General features: G+C 36.3%; 1 protein-coding gene across 6 annotated transcripts in view; it reads left to right on the top strand.

The window, feature by feature from the left end:
* The window catches only part of Atp11b (ATPase phospholipid transporting 11B (putative)), a 91730-nt gene that overhangs the window by 30426 nt on the left and 41385 nt on the right, over positions 1-19919 (top strand). For all 6 annotated transcript variants that reach the window (XR_007834622.1, XR_007834621.1, XM_051185814.1 and 3 more), the window contains exons 11-19: positions 7513-7663; positions 8615-8812; positions 12635-12877; positions 13382-13557; positions 13861-13929; positions 15391-15464; positions 15540-15643; positions 17362-17543; positions 18814-19017. Coding sequence is in view for 4 of the 6 variants with exons in the window: in XM_051185814.1 (XP_051041771.1) it covers positions 7513-7663; positions 8615-8812; positions 12635-12877; positions 13382-13557; positions 13861-13929; positions 15391-15464; positions 15540-15643; positions 17362-17543; positions 18814-19017 (1401 nt within the window). In the remaining 2 variants the exon portion in view is untranslated. The remainder of the gene's footprint in view (positions 1-7512; positions 7664-8614; positions 8813-12634; positions 12878-13381; positions 13558-13860; positions 13930-15390; positions 15465-15539; positions 15644-17361; positions 17544-18813; positions 19018-19919) is intronic.

Below are 19919 nucleotides of genomic sequence, written 5' to 3'. Positions count from 1 at the left end.
TAGCCCTGAATAAAATACTTGCTATACAAGTTCCAATCCTTAACACCCTCTTAGAAAGCTGGTTGTGGTAGCGTGGACCTGTAACCTGCTGGGTAGAGACCGGGAGATCCCAGTCAGCCACTCTAGCAGAAATAGTGAACTCTGGGTTTAGTGTGAAACCATGTCTCAAAATATAAGGTACAGATCAAGAGAGGAACATACCAACCTTAAACTTCTATATAATACATATCTGTTTAAGTAGGCATGCAAACCCACATACAGGTATACTCACCCATGCACACAAGTAACGTTGGACCATGCATGGTGAGGTCACCCCAGTAATCCTAATACTTGGACAGGCAAAGACAGGAAAATCATGAGTTTGAGGCTACCCTGGGCCACTGCTAATAGAAAGTGACCAAAAGCGGGTCAAACCTGGCAATGAGACCAATCCTGAAGACAAATGGAGGGGATAGAAGAAATAAGATGGGGAAATATTTTCTTTTGTCATTGTTGAAATGTCAGAGGACAAGGTTTGAAGCTAGAAGAGAACCTAGAAACTAGAAAGTTAGGGGGAAAAAATGTGTAAGACACCATAGGAAATAATTGACTTGCCTTGAAAATGTGTACATAAAAGCTACCCAAATTTTCTTGTATGACTGATAAAACTGTAGGTTTAAGTTGATAAGAAACAAACAATAAAATTCAGAGAATTCTGGAAATGGAATTTTACTTTGACCAATTGCAGTGACATTAGATACTTAAAGTTAACTGCCTGCTAAAGCAAAACTTAACACTCTTCGGAGGAACGTGGAAAGCTAAGGACACTGAAACCCACTATTTATAATACCCGGGGGGGGGGGGGGCTTTTGAATAAAGGTGAGGGAGCAGAGAGATTTTGCTAATAAGAGGACCTGCACCAAGCTATAGGCTCAGTCTCCAGCATCCAAAAATGATGATTGAATTAAATATGAAACAGAATTGTAAAGACTTTAGTCATAGAAATCTCTAGGATCTGGACTTAAGCAAATAATTGTTAGACAAAAAGCATAACTCCTGAACAAAGAAATAAATACATTAAACTTCATCTAAATTAAAAATGTTCTCAAACACTCTTGAAAGTATGGAGACTGGGGAAAAATGTTTGTAAACCACAAACTTAAACCAAACATTAACACAAACATTCAGTTAGATTGACCAAAAACATGAATCACATTTCATCAAAGGAGCTATAGGTGTCAGGTGAGCAGATAGAGATGTTCAGTCAACATCATTGTCTGTTAGAGAATATCATCACAACCACAGTGAGGTTAACTCACCATTTAAGGAACAAGACTAAAAGAGTAGAAATAATTACTAGGAGGAGATGGAGGAACTAGACCCCATACATTATTGGTAAGAATGTCAAATGATGATGTTCCCATTTGGAAGGTAATTTGGCAGTTTCTTTCCATAGCAGCCTTATTTATTATAGCTAAAGTCTGGAAAATAGCCCATGTCCATACATGGGTAATAGTTGAAAAGAAAATCTGGTACAGCTATGACATAGCTCATTTTCAGCAAGAAAAAGGAGTTATAATACATGCATCATCCAGAACAAGCTACAAAATTGTTTTACTTGGTGGAAAAGCCAAGTTCAAAGATTATGTAACTGTATATTTCCAGTTGTAGAACATTTTCAAAATTGTGAAACTGTATAGGTTGGGGATTGATTATTGCTGCCAGGGAACAGATTCAGTGTGGGGTGAGTGAAAATATGAAGAGTGATAGGAGCTAGAGAGTTGCTCAGTAGTTAAGGATACTTGTTGATATTGCAGAGGACTTGGGGTTGGTTCCTGGCACCCACATGGTGGCTCCCAACCATCTGTTATTCTAGTTCTAGGGGATCTTCTGACCTCCACAGACATCAGGCACACATGTGGTATACATACATAAAATATGTACACATAAAAGTTTGGGTCTTTTTTGTTATTGTTGTTGTTATTGTTTTTGGTTTGTTTTTTGTTTTTGGTTTGTTTGTTTGTTTTTTGAGGCAGAGTCTATGTAACCTTGGATAACCTGGAACTCACTGTGCAGACCAGGCTGACCTTGAACTCTCAGAAATCTATACCTCTGCCTTCCAAGTGCTGGGGTTAAAGGCATGTGTTTTCATGCTGGTCCTTAGATAAATACATTATTAAAAGTGATGATGGGACAGTTCTTTATAATGGCAATTAATCTGTATGTAGAATTATTTCATACCAGTAATATGAGGTTTTGTAAATTTTAATCTTACTTAGAACATCCCAGTGTTATTTTTCTGGTTCTTATACTGTGCCACAGCTGCATAAGATGCCACCATTGAATAGAGGATATAGTCCAGTGGTAGAGTACACAGCATAGCAGAAGCCTCTGGGAGCAATCCCTGTCATTGCTCTATGAAAAGGAGGGGAGGGGAAAATCTTGACTAAGAGTTTATGGAACTCTTTGAACTGATTTTACAGCTTTCTGTGAGTCTGCAATTTAAAATATTACAAGTCAAGAAGTTCTTTAAAAAGCTATTCATAAAATGGCAAGATAAAAGAACCACAGAAAAAATTAAATGGGTAATTGGAGTGGAAGAGAGTATGAGTAGAATAAGAATGGTAACCTGTTGACAGTTGGTGAAGCTATGTAGTGCACATGAAGATTCATTATTGTGTTCACTGTAGTACATGTTTGAAGTTTGTTTATTGAGAATGCCTCTTTTTTCATTATACATATATGTATTTACCTATTGAATCCATTAAGTGTTGCCTGTATGTACATGTGTTCAGGGATGACCATTTGAGACTTCCTAGCTCTGCAAGAAACTGATACTCCATCTCAATAGCCATTGACCAGCTATAACTCTTCACCTAGGTGCAGAACCATGTGGAACTTTCCTCATCCATGTTGAATGTCAACTAATGCTATTATGCAGTCTTCTTCAGGCAACCATATTGTTGAGAGTTCATGGGTGCATTTTCTATGTCATGTCTTGGGGCCACTATCTAGCAGCAAACATTCTGGTGCCTTGTTCTTCAAACTTTTCCACACACCCCTTCAATGTTCCCTGAGCATTATGTGTAGAGATCAGCTTGAAGATATATCAATTGATATAATTATGAATCTCTATAGTAGTCTGAAGTTTTTGGTGATAAAATATTTCTTCATATAAAATTTATGTTACCAAATTCAAGATTTTAAATTTAAAGTTGAATCTGTTTGCTTTAGTACCTATTCAGCCTTGTAGTGGTACACAGGGGAGACTAGCACCATAACCTGAAGGAGTCCCCACTTTTGACATATGAAACATGAAATAGAAAGCTGTTATAATAATAGACATGGAGGACGGAGTATCTGTGAGTTAATACCATTATAATCAGAATTTACCAGGGTATTACTATTTATAAAAGTTCACCAGGATATTATTATAAAGCCTTTTTTAAATTTAATTTAGAAATAATCTTATTTTACATACCAGTCCCAGTTCCCTCTCCCATCTTCCCATGCTCCCCACCAACCCCCCCCCCCATCCCATGCCCCATCCACTCCCCAGGGAGGGTGAGGCCTTCCTTGGGGAATCATCAAAGTTTGTCACATCATTTAGGTGAGGTCCTAGACCTTCCTCCATGTATCTAGGCTAGGAGATATCCTTCTATGTGGAGTGGGCTCCCAATGTCCATTTGTGCACTAGGGATAAATACTGGTTCCAATATCAGAGGTCCCATAGACTGCCCTGGCCTCTTAACTGGCACCACATTCAGAAGGCTTGGTTTGGTCCAGTGCTAGTTCCCCAGCTTTATGAGTGGGGTCCATGTGCTCTCAGTTGCTCAGGTCAGCTATTTCTTTGGGTTTCTCAAGCCTGGTCTTTACCCCTTTGCTCATCCCTTCTCCCTCTCTACAACTGGAATCCAGGAGTTCAGCTCAGTGATTAGCTGTGGGTGTCTGCTTCTGCTTACATCAGCTACAGAAGGCTCTAGAATGGCATTTATGGTAGTCTTCAATCTCATTATAGGGAAAGATCATTTAAGGTAGCCTCTCCACTATTGCTTAGATTCTTAGTTGGGGTCCTCCTTGCATTATCTCTGGAATTTCCCTAGTGGCAGATTTCTCTTTAAACCTGTAATGGCATAATGGCTCTCTCTATAATGGTATCCCTTTTCTTGCTTTCCTCTATTCCTCCTCCAACTCAGTCTTCCCGCTCCCTCATGTTCTCCTCTCCCCTCCACTTCTCCCCTTCACTTTCTCCTAACTCTCTCTCAAATCACTACCCCCCTCCCCACTCCCAATATTTTTGAAGATCCTTTCCCTTTCTCCAGGGGACCATGTATGTCTGTCTTAGGGTCCTCATTTCCTAGCTTTTCTGGAGGTGTGAACTGTAGACTGGTATGTTACGAATAGGTTTTTCCTTGCCGTTTAGGTCCCACCGCCATGACAGCCCCAAATAACACACAGAAACCCTGTATTAGATATAATTCTGTTGGCCAGTTACTAGTTTCTTATTGGCTAGCTCTGTCTTAAATATTAACCCGTTTCTAATAATCTAAGTATTTCCACGTGGTCTCATCTTACCAGAGAGAGGGCCGGCGTTCTGCTCTCTCCAATCTCTCCATGTTGGATCTCCTCCCTCCTACTTCCTCTTTCCTCCTTGTCTCCTAGTCTTGCCTATCTTGCTTTCCAATTGGGCAACAGTGCTTTATTCATTAACCAATAAGAAAAACATATTTATAGAATGACATCTCCCATCACTGGTAATCCTTTGCTCTATGCCTAAAATCCATATATGAGGGAGTACATACCGTGTTTGTCTTTTTGTGACTGGGTTACATCACTCAGGATGGTTTCTTCTAGCTCCATCCATTTGCCTGCAAATTTCAAGATTCCACTCTTTTTTTCTACTGAGTAATAGTCCATTGTGTAAAAATACATTTTCTCTATCCATTCTTCAGTTGAGGGGCATGTAGGTTGCTACCAGGTTCTTGCTATTACAAATAATGCTGCTATGAACATAGCTGAACAGATGTCCTTGTTGTATGAATGTGTATCCTTTGGGTATATGCCTAAAAGTGAAATTGCTGGATCTTGTGGTAGACTGATTCCCATTTCCCTGAGGAACCACCATACTAATTTTTAAAGTGGCTGTATGAGTTTGCACTCCCACCAGTAATGGAGGAAGGCTGCCCTTTCTCCACATTCTCTCCAGCATAAACTGCCATTGGTGTTTTTAATTTTAGCTATTTTGATGGGTGTAAGATCATACCTTCTTGCATCAGACTTCTTTGATTTACATTTCCCTGGTGGCCAAGGATATTGTGCACTTTCTTAAGTGTCTTTCAGACATTTTAGATTCCTCTATTGAGAATTCTCTATTTAGTTCTGTACCCCACTTTTTAATTGGATTATTTGGTGTTTCAGTGACAAGCTTCTTGAGTTCTTTGTATATATTCTGGAAATCAGCCCCTTTGTCAGATGTGGGGTCGGTGAAGATCTTTTCCCACTCTGTGGGCTGCCATTTTGTCTTGTTGACTGTGCCCTTTGCTTTACAGAAGTTTCTCGGTTTGAGGAGGTCCCATTTATTAATTGTCAATCTCATGTCTGTGCTACTGGTGTTATGTTCAGAAAGTGGTCTCCTGTACCAATTCATTCAAGGCTACCTCCCACTTTCTCTTCTAGGAGGTTAAGTGTGGCTGGATTTTGGTTTTTAATATTTATTTTGCCTGTGTGTATGTCTGTATGAGGACATCAAATCCCTTGGAACTGGAGTTACAGACAGTCGTGAGCTGCCATGAGGGTGCTGGGAATTAAACATAGGTCTTTGGAAGACCAGGCAGTCTTTTAACCACTGAGCCATCCTTCTAGCCCGTGTGGCTGGATTTTTGTTAAGGTCTTTGGACTCAAGCTTTGTGCATAGCAATTGGTAAGGATCTATCTGCAGTCTTCTACATGCCAGCATCCAGTTATGCCAGCACCATTTTCCATTGTGTAAGTTTAGCTTTTTAATATCAGGTTTTCAATTTAATTCCATTGGTCTACATGTCTGTTTTTGTGCCAGTATCAAGCAGTTTTCATTACTATAGCTCTTACTCATGAACTGTAAGACATTTTTAAACTATTAACTGATTTCTGCTTGAGAAAACTCAGCCTATAAATATGTACTGTTTATCTGTTATGTTAGGTTTTCTGAGACATGATGCTTCCCCCTTTAGACTTTACAGTTCAATAGTGAAAAATTCGATAATATTAAGAATTTCTTTCTGCACACTCTTGTTTTCACGTTTGTGTTTAAAGTCTGTCTTTAGAACGTCTTTAATAAATATCTAATAAAATCTCCAGATTTTCTTTTATATTGGCTAGTCTTGAATTATTTTTAGTGTTAAAGCCAAAAATCCCAGATGGCCTTAGTTAATGTCCCTAAAAGATAGAGGAAACTCCTCAGAATGTTAAGGGTGACAATTTGCAGTTGTTGTCTCACTGCTGGTAGTGGGGACTGTGATACTAATTTCAAATCTAACTAAAAATGTTGAATATAAAGTAAGTCAATTAAGACAAGAAGGAGAGGCTTTTCAATTAAACATTTGAAAATAGACAAAGGGTTGGGAATTTAGTTCAGTGTTGGAGCGCTCACCTAGAAAGTGCTGTGTCTTGTTTTGATTTCAGACACACCATATTTGCACAGTAGTAGTAGTAGTAGTAGTAGTAGTAGTAGTAGTAGTAGTAGTATTGATGAATCATTGAATATGATATAATGTATTCAAGAAGGAGAATGTCTCGTGAAGATGAAATCAAAGACATGCTATGTCTTAAGTTGTTTACTTTTTCTGCTTAAGGAACTTCCTTGCCATTTGGAATGCCTCAGTCTTGAAGTAAACTTACTTCAAGCAGATGTCCTGGTCCTCTGGCTCTTATATTTTCTTCCACCTTCTGCACTGTTTCACTGAACTTTAGACATAGGACTTACGTTGTAGATGTACCAGTTGGAGCTGGCCATCTCATGGTCAGTTGGTCTTGCATTTTGACCAGTTGTGGATTTCTGTTACTCTCTCTGCTGCAAAAGAAGCTTCTCTGATGAGAGGCGAGAGCTATACTTACCTGTGCATATAAGGCTAGGTATTTAGAATGAAATTGGAAATTATACTTGTTTAGGAAAATTGTAGTAGTTAGTTCTTCTCTAATATTCATGACCTCATTAACTACAGATGGCAATATCTACAGTACCAGATAGGAATTCCCCCTGTTGAGCACGCTGTGAGTCCAATTAAATGGTTGCTGGTAACCCCCAAGATAAAAGTGCCACCATTGTACTTTGGGATATATCTTGCTGTCTGTATGATACATAGGTTTTACAACTGGGTTGCTGGTTGTAATTATGTTTTATTTAATGGTCATTACAAAAAATAAAAAATAAAGACTGTCCTTTAAAACAGCTATAATAAAATCTTATATATTTTGATATATTTAGTATATGTATTATTTTCTAAGCAAATGAACATAGAATATACTGATATGTTTATATCCTTTTTCTTGCTTTAGATCAATGAACACATTTTTAATAATTTATCTAATAATCCTTATTTCTGAGGCCATCATCAGTACTATCTTGAAATATACCTGGCAAGCTGAAGAAAAATGGGATGAACCTTGGTATAACCAAAAGACAGAACATCAAAGAAATAGTAGTAAGGTATTATATGTTATTTGTAATTCAGCTTTATGGTAACTTTAGAGATAATTGATGATTTGATGAGAAGAACCACTGTGATCTTATCACAACATTGATAGTGACAAGATGTCTTTGCAGAAGAGCAATCAATGTGTTAGCAGTGGTGTACTTTCTCTAGTTTAGGGACTGAACATTTTTGTGTGTTCCTGGTAGCATGGCTTGAAGAATTAGGTCACAAAAATTTGTATGTCAGTACATGTGCATTCCATTTCAGTATTAGAAATTCAGGGCTTTAAAAATAATTTATTGTACCTTATAAATGAATTAAAGAATACCTGTATTTTTTCTTGTGTCTGAATAATTCAAGAAGTCTTAACAGTTTTGATGTATTTAACCTGCAATTTTGGTAAATAATCATTCTCTAAATTCCCATTTAAATTAAAATGTACATAGTAGAAAACATTTAATCTCAGGAGACATCAAAGCAGATCAGTGTAGGACCCTGGTACAATATCATTTATTACACAGAGTGTATGAGTGCATATTGGAAGGCAGCTCTACTGTGCTGATGCTGTAATCTCTCCATGTAGCCTATGTCCTTCAGTTTCTGTTTCTGAACAGTTCTCCCTAGAAATTGTGTTCCAGTATTTTCAGCTTGCACTCATGCTTAATCACCCATGACCTTTGAAGAGTAGTAGGATGGCTACTGCACAGAGGCTGGCTATAATTTGGTGTTTTCATCATGCCAGGTAACTCCCGAAAAGTAACAAATTGAGCTGTGAAAATTTAACCTTTGCCTTAAGCAGTAATCTACGTAAACAGGGAAAATGCAGTATTAAAACAGTTTAATCAAGGAATTTCAATTCATGATATTAGTTTACCTGAGAGTATAGTTGATAGTTTAGGCAAAAACTTTCTGATAATGCTCATGTATTTCATCATCAAATAATCATTTCTCTCTCTTTTTTCTAGATTCTGAGATTTATTTCTGATTTCCTTGCTTTTTTGGTACTCTACAATTTCATCATTCCAATTTCTCTGTATGTGACTGTTGAAATGCAGAAATTTCTTGGATCGTTTTTTATTGGCTGGGATCTTGATCTGTATCATGAAGAATCAGATCAGAAAGCTCAAGTCAATACTTCTGACCTGAATGAAGAGCTTGGACAGGTGAAGATGACCCTGATATTTTCTTTTTATCAGAGAATTACATGTAAAGAGACTGATGTAATAGTATATATTATAAAGCTTATACCCATACACCTTTCACTTTCTTTTAGCTAATTCTTATTTCCACGTTATTTCTTAACGTTGTTTTCTGTTATTTACCAGTATATTTCTGTATGATATTTTATCATGATTTAAAATTTCTAAACTATCAGTTATGGAATGTAAAGCTATAACTGGGGCTAGAGGGATGATGACTCAGAGATCAAGAGCACATTCTTTTAGGGGACTTTAGTTCAGTTCCTAGCATTCACATTGGGTGTAAGTTCAAATTCAAAACAACTTATACCTCCAGCTCCAGGAGATCTAATGCCATTGGCCTCTGCAAGCACCTTTACTCATGTGTACTTACACAGAGACATGCAGGCAAGCACATCATTTTAAAAATACAGTAAATCTTAAAAGTGGGGGGGCAACTATTTCTTTGCCATTTTGGTGCACATACCCCCAAACTTACCCAGTGTGCCTACTCTGTGGTGTTACAATTTGACATCTAATAAATATTTATATAGTGACTCATAATATTGTTTCCAAACTTTTACTTCCTCATTTGTTCTTCATAATGCTATCATTATATTTTCTTTATGCATTTTATTTCCCCTGGGGTTAATTCTGTTTAGTTATTTGCTTAGTTTTATATACCCCAAACAAGGATTCATCAATATATTCACCCTCTCTCTGTGTATTCAAACATGACAGTTAATCTAGGATCTGCCTACCTCACCCCATGTGTATAATTTGCTGGACTTTTTTTTATTTCTTTTTGAGGTGGGCCCCCACTTCTTACTGCCCAAGCTATGCTTAAACTGCTGAGCCGATGCAGGTGTAGTGGCTCACACCTTTAATCCCAGCACTGGGGAGACAGAGGTAGGTGGATCTCTATGAGGTCAAGGCTAGTCTGTTCTCCATAGTGAGTTCCAGGACAGCCATAGCTACATAGTGAGACCCTGTCTCAAGAAACAAAACAAAACACCCCTGAGCTCAAGTAATTTTTTTTCCTGTCTCAGTCTTCCCAATAGCTAAGTAGACTGATATTGGGCCCTGTGCAATAAGTTATTATTTTACATAGACTTTCTATGTCTAAAGTATTGCAGTTACCTTTATTGTCCCCAAGAGTATAGACCTTAAAATACAATTTCTTATCCCTCTTTATTTCTTGGTTAGAACAATTTTCCCACTTTAATTCTTTGACTTTGTACATTGATCCTTTACTCTGGAATCTCACTGAACTTATTAGTGCTAATAAATTTTTTTTTAATGAATTCCCTTGGATGAATGTATGCAAGGTCATTTGATGAGCAAATGGAGATAACTTTGTCCCCTTCTTCCCCAGTCAGAGTAACTTGCTTCCTTTTCCTGACTAGAAATTTCAGTACAATGTTGAATGAAATATGAGAGCAGACAACCTTGTCTTATATCTTTGCTTATCAGAGGAAATCACTCAGTGTGATTACCAAGTTTTGAAGAAACTTTTATCATAGCATTTTAAGTGTTTTTATCATAAAAATAATTGAATTTTTATCAAGTGATTTTTCTGTATCTGTTGAGATGGTGATTTTATTAATAGATTAAAGGACATGTTACCAATCTGGTAACACGTCAAATTAATGACTGGATTCCTGAGATATCTCATTTTTGATAAATAATTCTTTTTGTATATTTTGGGACTTAGTTTGCATATGTGTGCATACATATTTATTAGAAATACTGGTCTGTAGTTTGTTTTACTTTTCTTGTAATGGCTGCCTTCTTTTCTACATTTTTAGTTGTATTTTTGTTTTGTGTACATGTGTATGTGTGTATATTTATTGTGTATATATGTGTCTGTGAGAGAGATATGTTGGGGAGTACATTTCTGTGTGCATATGTATGGAGGCCGGCGAGGCCTTCCCTGTCAATCTCTACTTTGTTGCTTTTGAGGCGAGGCTTTTCCATGAACCTGGGGCTTGAATCTTTTAGCTGGTTGGCAGTCAGCAAGCCCCATTGGTCTTCCCTGACTCTCTCAGTGTGTGGGTGGTGCGTGGGCACTGCACTTCTTGTTGGGGCAGCAGTTGCTCTTCTTTCCTCCCCACTGCCTCCATCCTCTTTAAAGACTTCTCTCACTCACATTATTAGTAATCCTATCCTCACCATCATTTGCTATCCAGACTTCACTGTTGGATCCTTCTCTTTCAGAGTTAATTTTCTTTTATCAGTCCCCAAGAGTAATGAAAAAAATTTTCTTACATATTTTTAAAACATATTATTTAAGACGTTTACTTTTTCACTGTATTCGTTTTCCGTCCTCAGTTTTAACTTCCTCTGTCCTCTATTGACCACTACTCATCTCTAACGTCTTTTGTTGCTGTTGTTATTTTGTTCCTTTCCCTGTTTTTATACCATCTCTCATGGCCCTTATTCACTTTCTAGGTAAGTAAGCATCCCTTCTGCCCTTACTTCAATGATGAGTGTCAAATCATACTATTTTAAATCTAGTTTGACCAAGAGGTAGACATGAAGTTCTTTTACCTTGTTCCCAGTCACCTCTACAACATGTACCAAAAGATGTATGCAAATTTTGAAAATTTTTATTGTTTTCATTACATCAGTAATAACTTACTAGATTATAAGACACGGCCTTGTTATATTGATGTTAATGGATATAAAAAAACTGTAGAAGTATAGCTTCTAGAGTTTTCTCACAGGGTTCAAAAAGATAAAAAAGGAACTACAAGTAATCAAAAGAACTAAAATCTTTCTATCCATGTCTCTTATTATTCTTCTCTTTCTCTGTTTCTGTTTTCTATCTATCTCTCCCAATTTCTTGGGAGTAAAGGTATATATACACTTGTAACAGTAATTCTTTTTACCATACAATGTGAGGCTTGAGTTTCTCAGGGTCAGCAATGCAGATAAGATTTACACATAGAGCCATAAACTAAACCTGCTAGGAGAAACTTTTAGCATCAGTTGCTTAAGGCTGTAGGTCAAAGAGGGGGTCTAAGTTTATTTTGCACAAGCAACAAACCCTGGCACCTTCCAGTGCTCCGGCCTTCATTGGTGGCACAGGCTTTCAGAAAAGTTTACTTTTCATCCTTGAGGATGAGCAAAAAGTATCTTCTTGGGGGAAACAGGAGAAAACAGTAAATCTCTGAGCTAAAATCTTGAGTTAGTACAACAAGAAATATGAGAATCTTTTAATGCACGGTTAGTTTAGGTTTTTGCTTCTCTATCTACCAGTGAGATAAAACCACTGGTTTTTTTTTTTTTTTTTTTTTTTTTTTTTTTTTTCTATTCATTTAAGCAGCTATGAATCAACAGCTTTGGGCCTGTATGTCCTTGGATATCTGAGAATGTCTTACATAGCTAAGCAATGTAATCAGTAAACTAGGGCCTGCTAATGGAGAACAGGTTTTACACATAGCTGGGGAGTATAATTAGTAAAACTCCAAATACACGGGAGAAATTTGTTCCTAGTAAATGATTAGATAATGCTAAACTGTGGTAAGTAAAGCCCAAGTTTGTTGCAGAAAGGAATAAGCTACAGGAAGAAACAGCCAATCCATTCATAAGATTATTAACACCAAATAACAGCCTTTGTTTAATCAATCAGAAGAATCCTTAATTTATCTGAGTTATCTCATGATGCGATGGCTGCATAATTACTGTGGTATCTTGCAGTGTAGCAAATAGACTAGACTTTAGAAAACTGGAGGAAGTTTTTCTTGTTAAACACTGAACCATGCATGATCACAAAGGTTTTTTGTTTGTTTTCTGTTTCTCTAGGTGGAATATGTGTTCACAGATAAAACTGGAACACTGACAGAAAATGAGATGCAATTTCGAGAATGTTCAATTAATGGCATGAAATACCAAGAAATCAATGGTAGACTTGTACCTGAAGGACCAACCCCAGACTCTACAGAAGGAAGCTTACCTTACCTTGGTAGTTTATCCCATCTCAACAACTCAGCACATGTCACAGCCAGTTCTTCTTTTAGAACCAGCCCTGAAAGTGAAACTGAACTAGTAAGCAATTTTCAAATTAGTAATTATGGCTTTCCTATGAATTAATTCTCTTCAATAGATGACTCAGGAAATTCCTATCAGTGAAGCAAGAAGTACGTACTTGAAATTAATGTCTTGATTTAGCATCACAAAATACTATTCTGAGACTCTAGTTCCAGCCCAGTTTAGCTTATCATTACTAAGCATCTTAAGTGCTTTGGCTCACTAGTTAGTAAATGCTGTTACTGCCTTGAAGTGGAAAAGAGGAAAAAATACATATTTTGTTCTAAGACCTTACTTCTTGGCAAGAACATAGTCTCCCTAGCTTGCGGTTTGTTTAGACTTTCTAAACAGATGCAGACATAACAATGGCTCCTAAAATAATATGAAATTGAAATCCAAAATTTACAGCTCTTACTCAGGCATTCCAGGATATTAGCACTCTTGTTTTAGCCCTCAGTCTTATGTCTGGTTTCTATATGGTGCTGGGAATGTGTTTTGGTGATCAATGTTACGTTTCTACAGATCAAAGAACATGACCTCTTCTTTAAAGCAGTCAGTCTTTGCCATACTGTACAGATCAGCAATGTTCAAACTGATGGCATCGGTGATGGTCCCTGGCAGTCCAACCTAGCACCTGCACAGCTAGAGTACTATGCATCTTCACCAGATGAAAAGGCTCTCGTGGAAGCTGCAGCAAGGTGATTGAGCCTGATTTTTCTGATCCTCGGAGAATCTTCTTAAAATAAATGTTAGCATGTTAGGGAACTGTCATATAAAGTTCTCAAATGTAAATTTAAGTATGAATTTTGTGTGATAAAACTCGTGATGTATTCTGAACTGTCAAGTTCTTAAGAATAGTATCATATTATTCAAAGGCAGTAAATACATCTTAAACTTTCAATTAATGTACCTTTTGTTCAAACCAATTTATAAAGGTATAGTATGAAATACGAAATATCTTCCTTCAAATATTATTAATTCTCTGTTCCTCTTATTCCTAGAGCTGGTATTATATTTGTAGGTATTTCTGAAGAAACTATGGAGGTTAAAGTACTTGGAAAACTGGAAAGGTAAGTTCTTCCAAATATGTTTTAGTTCATACTAAGTATAAGTATAGAATAAAAATCAGCAAATTATGGCATATAGTCCAGTTCTATCCACCAGTCTGTTTCTGTGTATGTATATAGCTTGTGAGCTATGTCGAATTGCATTTAGTTGTTTAAGAAAGAAGAAGAGTAAGGGAGAGAAAGAGAAAGATTAAAGTAGCTCTGGTAGAATATCGGCCTTATCACAAGTTAAAGGCCTGCCTAGGCCCTAGAGTGAGGCTAGCCTAGGAAACTTAATAAGACCCTATCTCAAAATTAAAAACAAAAAGAAAGACTGGGGATGTACTTAATAGTAAAACAGTTGCTTTACATGCAAGAATAAGTTCTAATATACAGCAGATGTATTGCCTGTAATGTCTAAAATACTATCTGATTCTCTATGTAAAACACTTGCTAATCTCTTCTCTAGAATAATGTCAATATTATGTTGTATCTCATAATTATAACAGTATGCTATATTTTAGTGTACTGTTTACTGAATATGCATATATATTTGTATTAAACATTCTTGGGTTGAGATTCCATAGGTCATTGGATGGAGAAAGCTTCTCTTATATTAAACACTCTTGGGTTGAGATTCCATAGGCCATTGGATGAAGAAAACTTCTCTTTTGAAATCTTTTGTTTTTGTAGTACTGGGAGTCAAAATCAGTGTCTTAGTTAAGTTAGGCAAATGCTGTGCCATAAAGCTGTATCTCAGCATAGGTTCCCTTGTGTTGTCTATGAATTGATGCTTAAGTATTCAGGAACACCAGTCTACTCATCCTCTTCCTACTGTAATTTAAGTTAGTTCATGCCTGTTGCTTGTGTACATCAATCCTTGCCATGTCTTTTCATACTAAAGAAATAACACTCAGTTTGAAGATACTTTCATGAGGGAACCTGGTGTCAACTTAGAACATTCATTACTTACATATCCTCATAGCATTCTCTCCTGAAATTTTTTCAAGTCCCTCATCAGTTATCCTCATAAGTTTTCTCTCATGTCTCTAAAGAGGCATTTACTCCCTATTCCTCCACCCATATACCTGCCCCAGGTTCAGAATCATTGCTGCCAAACCTCTAAGACTGCATAAAGGTTGAATTGGTAAGATGTGCTAGGACAGGAAATGATAGTGAATCGGCCAACTGGGCAATGCTGGACTCTGGTCCTTCTCTACTGCACACCTCGTTGAATATTAATCTCTCTAGTAGTTTTTATCTCAGTGTCTGTGGAAATTACAGACCCAAGGTCTGTAAAGTATATGTTAGTTGTTGAGGACTTAATGCCATCTCCCTTGTGTCTAGTACTGTTACTGATAATTTAGAGCCTATACTCATGTTAATGCAGTTCTAGTTTCTATATACTTGTGTTTTATCTTTTATTCTTTCCAGATACTCACATTATTATTCTAAAAATTAAGGATTATCTTTCTTAATTTTTAGGTACAAATTGCTTCATATTCTGGAATTTGATTCAGATCGTAGGAGGATGAGTGTAATTGTTCAGGCACCTTCAGGTAACCAATCTAAGCTTTTATGAATATTTATTTATATAATATTGAGCTTGATAACTAGTTATTTTTTCCTTTTAGGTGAGAAGCTTTTATTTGCTAAAGGAGCAGAATCTTCAATTCTTCCTAAATGTATAGGTGGAGAAATAGCAAAAACAAGAATTCATGTAGATGAATTTGCTTTGGTAAGTATAAATAGCTATTGTTTAAAAAAAAAAAAAAGAATAAAAACAAACTTTCAAAATATATTTGTGAAATAGTTGAGGTTCTGTCTTTTAATAGATTATCCAAGTTTTTGGAATTGTGTAATTCTTACTTCTTTTGCATTAAATGTTGGCTCTTTATTCTTGTTGTAAAAGCTGATTTTTATTCTGGTAACATGTAATTCTTCTAACCTGTTGTAATAGGAACTTCTGGTTATGTGTACCACACAAACTGTGGCCTCAATGAACATAAGTATTTGGGGGCTTAGAGTGTGGCACAAATCCTTGGGTTTTATCTCTGAATGGCTTTGTCTCTATTCTTTTTCTTTTCATCTCCCCACCCTGCCTTCCCTCTTCTGTCTTTCCCCCTTGTCATCAGTTTATCCTGGGCCAGTGATGTGAAGGTAGAACCAGACAAAAGCTTGAGCCCAGAAATTCAAGAGAAACTGGGACAACTTCATTGGACCCTGACTGTTAAAGGAAAAAAAAAAAAAAAAAAAAAAAAAATAGTGAGGGTGTGGCTCAGTGGTGAGGCCATACTAACTAGCATGATAGAAAGGGGCTTAGAAAAAGAAAATGGAGTTATGCCAGGGATGTGGAGAAAAAGAGACTTTATACATTGTATAAATCATGTAACCTTTGAATAGTGTAGAAATTTTTCAGAAGGTAAAAATTAAGTTAATATGACCTAGCTATATACCTGGGTGTACACCAAAGAGAAAGGAAAAGATATCTAATAAATGAATCTAATAAGCCTACATGCCCAACTGATGAGTGGATAAAATATGATACAGCCTTGTATCATAAGAGAAATGAAGTATGCTACAACATGGATAAACATGGAAAAGATTGCTAAAAGAAGCTAGCTACGAGAGACTACACATTATATTTATATAAGATGTCATGGATAGGTAGATTCCTAGAAAACAGGTGAAGTAGTCTACTGGACAAAGGGAAGAGAAGGGAGGTTATACTAATGGATAGGAAATCTCTGAGTGGGGGTGTGTGTGTGAAATACTCTGGTAGTAGTGGTGATCAATTTTGTGAGTATACTAAAAAACATTGCATAGCACTTTTTAAGAGAGTTAATTTTATGTAATGTGACTCTAATTTAAGAAGAAAGCTATAGGATACTCATCCAAAAGCAGAGAACTTGAATTCTGGATGTTTAATGCCTAGACTTTTATGTGTGCTGCATTCTTAACTTCTCCTTACCTACTTCTGTTACTGGTTTTTGGTTGCTTATAATCTACCTCCTGTAATGTCTAAAAGCAAAGCTTTATTATCTAAAACAGTATCCAGATACAGTTAGTGTAGAGTGAATTAATTAGTACATATATTAATATCTGATGGTGCCTTAAATGTTAGTTATGGGTGTTATTTACAAATCAGGAAATGGCACTATTTAGAAATTTGCTAAATGTGGTCATTTGGTATTTTAAAATCTGCCCTTTTCAAATTCTATTGCTAGAACATTTATTTTTGGTTTTTCTAAGGAAAATATATAGTAAGAAGTATTTAGATTCAGATGCTTATTTTCAGATTAAGAAAATTTGAGGCCCATTCAAATACAGATTCCTAAATTTGTGTAGTTTCGTTTCCCAGGTGAAGATAAAATGGCAATATTTAAAGTTGGGTTGTGAATGTGGTTCCTAGAGGTATGTGCCTATCTTTATTTATTTATTTATTTTTTCTTTTAGAAAGGACTTCGGACACTGTGTATAGCTTATAGACAGTTTACAACTAAAGAATATGAAGATATAGATAGACGCCTATTTGAGGCCAGGACTGCCTTGCAGCGACGGGAAGAGAAATTGGCTGATGTCTTCCAGTACATTGAGAAAGACCTGATATTACTAGGAGCTACAGCAGTGGAAGACAGGCAAGTATCAGAAGGAGGCAGTGTCTTTTTTTTAAAAAAGAACATTTTCGCCAACAGTTTCTATATACTAAAATAAATACCGTTAATTAACATTTTGTAATAAAATAGAAAACTAAAGCTTTAATTTTTCTACTCAATAATGCTGTTTTATTCCAGCATTAGATATTTGAGTTAGATAAAGGAAATACTTACTTGCATTATTCTTCCATTTTGCTTTTCCTTAGTCAGTTGTCTTACCATCATCAAACATTCATATATCTTTCCATCCTCACCTTCTACTACTGCCCAATCTGCTTCATGCTTCAACAATGCCACACTGGCTGTTGTACTCCTGTGTACCGGCAGTAGCTGAAATTATTGTGTTCAAGTCTTTGTTCCTTGGCAAGGCTTTACCTTCTGCATGGATGATTCTTCTCTTCCCTATTAGGGTATTTGTGAATAAAATGTACTCATAACTAACCCTCATCCTTTTCTGACAACTAACATAATTGAAAATGTCCTTCTTTATGAACATTCTGTTTATTGCTGTTTTTATGCTATATGAAGTTATTTGATTAAAGATATTTCTCCTCTGTTAGCATATAAATTCCTTGCAACTTGTTCACTTTTTTAAACCCAGCATATATGTCAATTTTAGGATTTTAAATTGAATTTTGTGAGTCAAATTGATTTTCATAAATTAAACCTGTTGTTTCCTTCTGTTCCCTAGATCTACAAAGGCATGCATATTTTAAATGTGGGTTTTCATTTGATTTCTTAAACTTATGTAGACTTGTATTTCCTACAGTCTGATGTTTAATTTAAAAGGAAAATTATAGGAGACTCATCCAAAGCAAAAAACCTGAATTCAGGATCTTTCATGCCTAGACTTCTATATGGGCTGCATCCTTACCTCTCTCCCCTTTACCTACTTCTGTTATTGGAGCGGGGCGAGGAGAGATCTTTGCTTGAAATTTTAGACTTGCTAGTGGCACATTTCTTGCCTACCACACACCAAGTCTCAATTCACCCCTTCCCTCTATACCACTTCCCAGTAAGATAGGTTTATGAAGGCTATTTTTATGATAATACCCTTAAAACATAAGGTATTCATTAGTTTTCTTTGAACTAGATGGCCTCTAGTAGTTTATTCTTGTTTCCTGCATAATGAAAGACAATTTCAGTTATGTTGATACACTGTAACATTCCTATAAAGATTATGTTTTATATATTATAATTAACATATACTATAGGAGTATTTTTCTCTACCAATTTCTTCTTTTAATTTTAGATTACAAGATAAAGTTCGAGAAACTATTGAAGCATTGAGAATGGCTGGTATCAAAGTATGGGTACTTACAGGAGATAAACATGAAACAGCTGTTAGTGTGAGTTTATCATGTGGACATTTTCATAGAACTATGAATATCCTGGAACTTATCAACCAGAAATCAGACAGTGGATGTGCAGAACAATTGAGGCAACTTGCTAGGAGGTAAGATAGCAGGGGGCCAGCTTGCCTTTTTTTTTTTTTTTTTTTTTTTTTTGTAATTTGAAAGCACTTTTAAATTTTGATTTTGTGTGTATGGCTATTTTGCATGCATGTATGTGTGTGTTACCATCTGTATACTTGGTACCCACTGAGGGTAGACGAGAACATTGGATCCCATGGGACTTGAGTTCTAGGCAGTTGCGTGCTGCCAGATGGGTGCAGGGAATTTTACCCAGATCTTCTGGAAGAGCAGCCAGTGCTTTTAATAGCTGATCCATCTCTACATACATGATTTTTTAAATATTTTTGATAGATGAGGAGCAACCCAAAGACTTATTAAATGCTACAAAAATGACTTGAAACTGGGAATTTAGTGTCTTAGAATTTAATAGCCTTATACACTTGTTTTCTATGGTATCTATATATGTTACCATTGTAAGATCTGAGTTAGCTATTTGCAACTGAGCCATACAAGGCCCTCTCTCATCTCTTTACACTGCTGCTTGGTACATTGTAAGAGTGATATGATTACAACTTGAAAGGTTTTTAGTACAACACATGACACCATACTGTGACATTTAATATTTTCTGTTGTTGGTCTGAAGTTCAGTGACCAAAATAGAAAATGGATTACTTCTGCAATTGTTGGACAGTGAGGTTACAAATATCCCCCAATACAGCTATTGCTAATGCACTTGGTTATCTTCTAGAACTTGATGGAAAGGCAATGACTCCATTATTAAAGATACATGAGTATACATACATGGAGAAATCAAGCTGGAACCTACTGGCCAACAACTTCGGAGGAAGTAATCCTTTTCTGGGACTGAACTTATTTATTAGCCTCTGGTGTCCAGTAGGGCTGTTGCTGCCCTGTCAAAGGTTAACACCATATGTATACACAT

This window comes from Phodopus roborovskii, unplaced genomic scaffold (genome assembly GCF_943737965.1).
Source record: "Phodopus roborovskii unplaced genomic scaffold, PHOROB, whole genome shotgun sequence".
Taxonomy (NCBI): domain Eukaryota; kingdom Metazoa; phylum Chordata; class Mammalia; order Rodentia; family Cricetidae; genus Phodopus; species Phodopus roborovskii.
The sequence above is the reverse complement of the archived record's forward strand: the minus strand, read 5'-3'. Positions and strand labels throughout refer to the sequence as shown.